Genomic DNA, 9,216 nt, shown 5'->3' on the forward strand with positions numbered 1-9,216 from the left:
TCTCTTAGACCATGTGTCAGGTCTTTGCTGGATTTTTTCCTATTTTTTAAGGACATGACTTTCCCATGCTGTGCATCTCCTGTAGATATTTTTGAGGTAGATGTATATTTTTTGTTTGCTATATTGTTGTTTGGAATAGCCCATATTCAGTTATTTCCCTACTCTTTCCAAATCCAGTAGGTTATATTTTCATTTGAATCATTAAAAAATAAAATTAAATAAAATTAAAAATAAATAAATAAATAAATTTATTTATATATATATATATATATATATATATATATATATATATATATATATATATATATATATATATATATATATATACATATATATATATATGAATTGTTTGTTTAATAATAGGAAGAAAAAGACTACCTGCTAATAATTACGGAAGCTGCTCTTTCTTGTACTGTCCAGGCGCTTTATTTCCGGTTCGTCTTTCCTTTTTCCGGCGGAGTGGCGCCTCTTTTTCACGGTTTGCTCCTCCTCCACAGTCCAGCTGTCATGACGCGTATCAGCGCCATCATCATAAGTTAGTCAGCCTGTCTTAAAAGAACCACACCGGAGCGTCCACCGGTATTTTGCTACGTAAACAGGTAAGAAAGTCGTGAATATTTATCTCAAAGTTCAGCTACGTATTTGTCTTTTGTAGAGGCTGAGATGCAGTCATTCCAGTGTCAGTGAGTAAAACCTGTCAAAGACGAAGAAGTTGTCCACGGGGTTAAAAGCTAGTTAGCTTTTCAAAATATAGCTTTAAAAATGTATTACGTGCTTACATACGTTACATTGTTCGTTAATTCGGTCGCAATAACTAGTTATTAGAAAAAGAGCAAGGTCACTGTGTTTCGGCATTAGACACTCCTATAAATAACACACAGCACAAGCTAACTTCCCCCTTTAGACCACCCTATAAAGCCACGCAGATATACACCATTGACTGTAGTCACTGATATACACATACAGACACCTACACTTTTATTTGATATTACAGGTTGTCGGCTGTTTGTAAAATATTCTGGAGAGTCGCAAAGATGATTAGGGCTAATGGTAAGTCAGATATATTTACTATAAATATTTAAACAAACACATGTTTGCTATCTAAAACCATTTCTCATCTGCGCAGTGATTCAGATGGCTGATTAACCGGACCTCTCCGTTTTCCCTCTCTTCGCAGGAATTATCAAGTTGACAGTGTTGGTCATTGCATTCCTACTGGCTGTCTTCCTGGCTTTTCAGCTATTCGAGATTAATACGGATTTTAAACTGGCTAATGTGATTTGTGAGTAACCTTTCCTGTAAAATTGGATTGAACAGCTGTGTAGGTGGGAGATAATCATCTGTAAAGGAAACAGGACAGTCATTTACTTTGTGTACTTTCTGTCTGCAGGGACATTTTAAGTCAGGCATGTCCTGCATCTTGGTTAATTTATTTCTTTATTTATTGGGTCAGCACTTTATGACTTTTAAATAATCTTTATTTATGTACAGGAAAAAGACAAAAAATGTAAGTCACAGGTTTCAGTTCATGATATAATGGGTTGTAATGCAATGTATATGTATTGTTTACTACATATATTATTAATAAATTATTCATTTTAATCGATTAAAGTCAGTTGTGAGCCGCCAGCCAGTATTTTATCTCATAGGCCCTTCTCTTCTTTCCTGGCTCCAGGAGGGTTATCTGCCTGTCTGGCACAGTTTTAGAAGAAGATGAAACATTCAGTTCTTTTGTGAACTTAGAGTTCGTTATCATGTTTTGAAAGTGGAGAAATTAAAAAAAAAATGCAGCTTTTTACCCTCTCGAGGTTACTTAAGGGTGTGTGTGGGAGTTTGCCCAACAAGTCTACATATGTTTTGTTGACTTGGAGAAGGGATTCGACCATGTTTCTTGGAGTATCCTGTGAGAGATGCTTTGGGAGCATGGGTTGTCTGGCCCATTGCTACGGGCCATTTGATCCGTATACAACCGCTGCAAGAGCTTGGTCCACTAAGCCAGCAAAAAGTTGGACTTGTTCCTGGTGGCTGCCAGGGCTGCCCTAAGTCACAGATTCTGTTCATGATTTTTATGGACAGAATTTCTAGGTGGAAAATCTGAGGCCATGGTCCTGAGCCAGAAAAGGGTGGAGTGCCCACTCTGGGTCAGGGAGGAGTTACTGCCCCAGATGGAGGAGTTTAAGTATCTCAAGGTCTTGTTTACAAGTGAGAGGAGAGGAGAGGAGAGCGGGAGATCAATAGACAGACTGGTGCTGTACCGGTCTGTTGCGGTGAAGAGAGAGCTGAGTGTATACACGAAGCTCTCGATTTAACGGCCGATCTATGTCCCTACCCTCACTTAAGTTCATGAGCTTTGGGTAGTAACCAAAAGAACAAGCTTGTGAATACAAGCAGCAGAAATGAGCTTTCTCCAACGGGTGCCTGGCCTCTCCCTTAGAGATGGGGTGACGAGTTTGGCCATCCAGGAGGAGCTCAGAGTAGAGCCGCTATTCCTCCACATTGAAAGTATCCTCTGCACTCCTATAACTGATGGTTGTAATTTTTTTTTATGCCTCTAGTTTATCTTGACATAAAGAAATGTTGCACACTTATTACTTATCTGTATTAATTGTTGCTACTTGGATAAACATTTATAAAAATATAATATAAATCTTATTTATAATCCTAATAATAAATATATTAGATATTATAAAGTCTACTTACATCTACATCTCCTTTTTTGCTTTTCAGCAAGATCTGTGCCAGCAGATGTCATTTGTAAGTGTTCTCAATTGTTTACTTTTTTCTTTTTATTCTCTATTACTCATGTGTTTTGATATGCCTCTGTCTTTTTTTTTATCTATCTCTGTAACAGTCAGAACAAAAATGGTAATAAGGAGCTTGTCTCAGATTGTAATGTAGCTAAATCCTTTTGAAAACATCTAGATATCGAGTTTAACTGTGTGTTTTAAGCTTAGCTATTGCATTAGTGTGCAAATAGACCCCCTTTAGATGAGTTCAAGCTGTACCATTCCTTGATCACCCGTATTTGTGCCTGTTTGTGAAAAGCCTTAAACAATGTAATTGGATCTGATACTGTGCTGTTTGGGCAAATGGAATTTTGTGTTCTCAGCAACGAAGCCTGTCAGGCATAAATGTGGGCTGTCCAAGGCATGTTCAGCTGGACATTTTGCCTTCAAGATGGCAAGTGGTGCAGCCAGTGTGGTCGGGCCCAGAATCTGCCTGGAGGACAAAGTGTAAGTAAGATGTGAGACAGTGTGTTATAAGAAAGAAAGACTCACTTGTGTGGTAGAAAGTGTTGTCTGATTATTCTGGGCTGTCTGGAAATCTACATTATAGTATGTTAAACATGTTATGAAGTGCCATCCTTCTATAAATCAATCATTTCCTTAAGTTTATATGCTTTTATATTTAAATGTATCCATATGTTCTCCCCCTTTCCTATTTATGGTTGTAGAGTAATGAGCGGTGTGAAGAACAACGTGGGAAGAGGAATCAACATCGCCCTGGTTAATGGTGACGTTATCCACTCGAGTCCCCCACTTTAAATTCCGAGTTACAAACCTAATTCTGAAAAACTGTATTTTTGTTTGTTTGTTTGTTTTTTTTCCATAGGGAGGACAGGGGAAGTTGTCAAAACAGAATATTTTGATATGTGGGCTGGAGGTGAGTATACTTGAGAACCATTTTTTTTTTTTTTTTTTTTTGTAGACATTTACAAATCCAGTTCATACAGTTTGTTAACCGTATGTCACTTTGCATAGATGTGGCTCCCTTGATTAAATTCCTGAATGAAATTGAAGATGGGACCGTTGTAATGATGGCCTCATTTGATGATTCTGCAACAAAGTAAGAGCATTTCAACTCGCTTGATCAATAAATATGTTTGCTGTTTCTAGTTGCGGGGATGGTCATGAAATAATATGTCTTCTTTGTTATATAGACTCAATGATGAAGCCAGGAAGTTAATTGCTGATCTTGGCAGCTCAGCTATTAATAATCTGGGCTTTCGAGATAACTGGATCTTTGTGGGAGGGAAAGGCATCAAGACCAAGAGTCCATTTGAGCAGGTAAGATGATGCACAAAATCCCATATTTGACAAAAGCTGGAAACTAAATTATTAGTGACCTTATTAACATCTACACCATTTTAATGTGTGTTTTCTTCAAACATTCAGATCAAACCACAAGGCAAACCACAAAGAATGCATATACACTTGCTTTTCTTCTTTGCCTCCACCATATGTCCCTTTAAAGGCTTACAGGAACACACACCTACTCCTTCACTAGCACATTTAAGCATACAGACACACAAAACACATTTACACAAACACGCACCTAATCTACCTCATGCGGGAGATCCAACCCTTTTTTTCCTCCCACTAGTGTCAGAAAGCACTCCAAGAAGTAACAATTTTGTTTTATGCCTTAGTTTAGATTGTATGTAGGAATGGGAATCAAGATCCAGATCTCTACAATTGTTAATCTGCTTGCCTATCGATTCTGCGTATTGGTTCCACTTGCACTTGACTACAATCCAATAATTTCCGTTTGTGAGTCAGAGAGGGAACATAGTGACGCAGTCTACAGCGTGGATATAAGTATTACTTTTGTTTAAAAAGGGTGAGAGCACAATGGTGAAGTGCAAACTACATCCAGGACAAAAAAACAACTGGATTATGCTGTGATTACAACTTCAGCTCTTTGCACACACCTGCACAGATAGCATACTAACGCTAAGCTAGAAACAAGAGTGATGTTTAAACTGAGGGGATGCTGACCCAAGGTCTCATTAGGAATGATATTTGTGTTGGTGTGTGCAGTTTATTTTAAAAGATCTGTTTTTTCTCTTTTGAAGATTTATTATTGCTCATTATTAAGACAAAAGTACTTCTTATCCTACTACTCAACTAATCGATGGAATCATCAGTAGAATTCTTGATTAATAAAAGAATCAGTAGCTGCAGCCCTACTCTTTATAGTCTTTAAATTTAAACTGCTGGTAAAGTTACAGCACATTAGACGAAGAACAAAATGAGAAGGTACTTTCAGCAGCTCCTTTGTTTGCTAGTGTATCACAACAACAGACCTTGTCTGTCTATGACAAAGACACTTCTGGAAAAAAACTCTACTGTTTATCCAGTCTTGGGACAGGAACTAGGGGTTTGTGACCCATGGGACTTAGATTGTGCCCCGTCCCAGCCTTGAACCAGGGATCATTCGCACATCAGACGAAAGAGCCATACATTACAGAGCCATAGAGTAAAATATGAGGATGAAACAGCTTGACACTTTATTTCTATTAGGCTACTAAGATAGTCTTGAGCAAATGATTCTGCTGAACTGTCAAAATCTCTTGTCAGATTACATCCTGTGGTTGTTTTCTTTGATCTTGGTGGACATTTGTGCGTGCGCACCGCTACACTTTATGGCCCTTTTCCCTTTTGGCATCACTCTGGTTGGCTGCAAAAAAAATTCAGATATCTGGGGCTGACTTCAGGCGGCTGTAGCTTTGGGTTGATTAACACTTACTGAGCAGCTTTTATTGGGCTTACGGTAATGTAACAACTTGCTGTCAACTTGAGCTGTGTTGGCTTCTTGAAAGTGTAAAAGTTTGTAACACTTAGCTAACAAAGGAAGACTAAGTGGGACACTTGTTGCCTTGAGACAAAATTCTCGTGCACGACATCTGGAATCATTTTCATTTTAACAGTTACCTGCTAAAAAGCACTCTTCAGGAGGAAATCACAAAAAAGGTTCAAGGGGAAGATTCATTTTTATCTTGGTTTTCAGGAGGATAAAGCAGAAGGCATTTATTTGCATGTTGCATAACCGATAATGCCAACGAATATGCTTATACATTGTTAAGTAGACCTGTAGAGTCGGGAACAGCTTTGTGAAACACGTGAACTGCAGACTAGAATTGACTAGAACTTATCTACCTAAGGGTTCAGTCAAGCCCACTAGATGGCTCTGCAAAGTCTAAAACTTGTGTGGATGATGGCACAAGAGTAGTTGCCCTATTTTATGTATACATCGATATTTAATACAAGTAAGATGGTAAATCTTTAAATCCCCAGAGGTTCTTTTCCTGGTTCAGTTAACATAGTTCTGCAGCATGTTTTGTTTAGAATTTTCATTTAAAATCACTTATGGTATGCTCCGTGATGCTGAGTCTCCACTGGAGGAATCTGTTGTATACAACCTTCTAAGATGTTCCTTGCTGACACAACCAAATGAAACTCTGCTGTAAAGTTACAGCAGTGCAAACTGTGTGCGTCACGCTAATATGTTTTTATGCTCGGTTGTAATTTGTAGCTAAGTTAATTTTACTGGTGGAATCACTGCTAACAGAACATCAGTAGGCTTTTTATTACTAAGAATACCTAGTGCACACAATCAGTCATTCAGGGATTCATATTTTGCAGTCAGATATTCAGTCTACAGCCTGTTTGTCATCTTTGACCACAAACCAGTTTTGTTGGTTACTGGTCCTTGTCTGTTCTTATCATAACATTTGACTCTTCTCATGTCATTAGCTGTTAACAAGAGAGACTTTTATGACTTTAACCTTTAACATGTATTTTATTTTGTTTTCTCAGCATATAAAGAACAGCGCAGAAACAAACAAATTTGAAGGCTGGCCTGAAGTGTTGGAGATGGAAGGCTGCATACCGCAGAGGCAGGACTGACCTTCTTTAAAGTGCTGCCCACCTTTGCATTCACTCTTGTCTACCCATGTGCTCTCACCTGCACTGATGTTCCTATCTTGATGAGACTTTATAGTCGTTGCACTTTTTGTGCTCAGTAAGGCCATTGCACACCTCTTACCCAGAAGCCTTTTATCTGAATTTGTCCACCACAGCAACAATCTCACTAAAGAAGACATTAGCAGGAAAAAGCAGCTGCTGTGATGATGCTTCAATCAGAGCAGGAAGCAATGTGTGAAAGGAAACTCGGACTCTATTGCACTTCTCCTTCTGTTTGGATGCTATTAAATAGATGCTAAATCGGGTTTATGAGTAGACTGCACTGATCAGAAGGCTTTAATGATTTGCTCTCAATCAAACTTTCTATCTTTAGATTCTCTTGGGACTTGGTTGTGATAGTGTTGCATTATGGCAATGCTGACCAAAAAGGACGTAGTAGATCAGATTTTTGGGGAGGGGTGGCTAATTTTTTTGATAACCTGTACCCTGCCTTAAATAACCATTGTTAGATCTGTTTGTTTGTTCCAGATGTTTGTTGTTAGAAATGTGATTTTTTTTTTTTTTTTTTTTTTTTTTTTTAAATTAGATTTGAAGATTTTATAACCAAATGTACCAAATTCACTGTGATGTTTTGTATATATTTGTTTAGAGAAAGAAGCAGTTTTGAAAGGGATTAATTTAATGAGCATTTGAATACTAATATAATTTCTTAAAATAAATGATCTTGTTGACAATGTTTGCGGTTGATTAAGTGTTTTGTAGCCTCTTAAAGTAGGACGTAGCTTTTTCAGTGTGTCCACAGCAGTTGCACTGCTATGTGGTTTTTCGTGTTCCCTTGAAACAGACCTTGTTCTTTAAACATTAGGTGTAGATGGATTGGATTTCTGTTTGCTCACCATTTTATCACTTTCAAACAAGATAATAGAGCGTTTGCTGTTTCACACTGGCTAGGCGTGACATCCTGTCTTCTCTTCAGCTTAGCTTCTATTTGGGGTAAGGTTTAAAAATCTTTGGTGGCTTTAGTATAACACTGAACTAGTTCATGAATATTTCCACTTGTTTTTGAATAAAAAGGGGAACTTTTTAGAGTAGCTACCAAAAAAAGGAGTCATTTTGCACTATTGTTGTACAGCTATGTTAGAGGTGCCGGAGAAGACTACAGTCACTGAATTGTCGAATGTTTTTTCCAAACTCTTTATGGCTGTGAAAAAAAAGAAGCTTTTTTTAACATAAGGAAACACCGGCTCTCAGAACGACTCCTTAGCCCCTGCGATCATAACTTTTACAACATACTCATGCACTACATTTCCATTTGCGTTCACCTTTTACACAACTTCAGATCACACTGTGCAGTTTCCTTTTGTCTACCACATACAAGAACGTTTCGAAAACGTTTGTGCAACACTGTTTAAAAGTTGCACATTTTTCTTTCTTTTTTCTGTTGAAGTGACAAAATAAAGCACCGATCAACTTCACTTTTCACTTGACATAACTTATCTACAAGTGCAAAACAACTTTTAACTCTTAAGTCTCTAATGCTGTCATAAGATTGTATTTTTATTTTTTAAAACCTTTTGTTTTGAAAGCAGTCAGTGAAGGGACTTTACACTCACTGGCCACTTTTTTAGATACACTTCGCTAGTACCAGTTTGGACCAATGTTTGCCTTCAGAGCTGCCTTAGTTCTCTACAGATTCAACAAGATGCTGGAAATATTCCCAACAGTCCATGTTGACATTACCATACCACAAGCCTTAACCGCTGATACAAGGCAGGATGGATCCATGTTTTCACATTGCTTACACCATATTCTGACCCTACCATCAGAATGTGACAACAGCAATCGAGACTCATCAGACCAGGCAACGTTCTTCCAGTCTTCTATTGTGCAATTTTCATTGCAAATTTTAGCCTTGGTTACCTGTTCTTAGCTGTGTGGTCTTCGTGCTGCTGTAGCCCACCTGCTGCAAAGGTTTATCAGCTCAAAGATGTTTGGTCATTCTGCTCTGATGTCTGGTATCAATAAGGCTTTTCTGCTGCTCTCTGCATATTTTCCCTTTTGCACACTATTCCCTGTGCGCCCGAGATGAGATGGCTATGTGGGAAAATCCCTGTAGATGAGCAGTTTCAATGATACTCAGACCAGCCTGTCTGGCACCAATATTCAAAGTCAATTAAATCACCTTTCTTCCCCATTCTGATGCTCAATTAGGACTTCAGCAGGCCATTTTAACCATGTCTAGATGCTTAAATACATTGAGTTGCTGTCATATGATTGGCTGATGAGATATTTGTGCTAATAAGTAGTTGAACTAAATAAAGTGGTCAGTGAGTATATAAACAGATTATCTATAAACTTTTAACTGTTTTGATTGGCAAGATTTAGCTGCATTGAGATTTATTTTGCACACTGGACATTCCTTGTCATTATGTTGAGTTATAGTATAGCGGTGTAATTACTAGATCATTGTGTTTAGAGTCATATTTACATTAAATCAGCACACCTGTAC

The 9,216-nt window shown here is 37.9% G+C and overlaps 1 protein-coding gene across 1 annotated transcript; it reads left to right on the forward strand.

Annotated features, from left to right (window-relative positions):
• Positions 1 to 491: 491 nt before the first annotated feature.
• fam3c (FAM3 metabolism regulating signaling molecule C) lies at positions 492 to 7,410 on the forward strand. The gene is made up of 10 exons (XM_063500859.1): positions 492 to 599; positions 995 to 1,050; positions 1,178 to 1,282; positions 2,728 to 2,754; positions 3,110 to 3,233; positions 3,455 to 3,513; positions 3,613 to 3,663; positions 3,762 to 3,846; positions 3,941 to 4,067; positions 6,600 to 7,410. The coding sequence occupies exons 2-10, from the start codon at positions 1,035 to 1,037 to the stop codon at positions 6,687 to 6,689; spliced, it is 684 nt and encodes a 227-aa protein (XP_063356929.1). The 5' UTR covers positions 492 to 599; positions 995 to 1,034; the 3' UTR covers positions 6,690 to 7,410.
• The last annotated feature ends 1,806 nt before the right edge of the window (positions 7,411 to 9,216 follow it).

This window comes from Pelmatolapia mariae, linkage group LG17, assembly GCF_036321145.2.
Source record: "Pelmatolapia mariae isolate MD_Pm_ZW linkage group LG17, Pm_UMD_F_2, whole genome shotgun sequence".
NCBI classification, from domain to species: domain Eukaryota; kingdom Metazoa; phylum Chordata; class Actinopteri; order Cichliformes; family Cichlidae; genus Pelmatolapia; species Pelmatolapia mariae.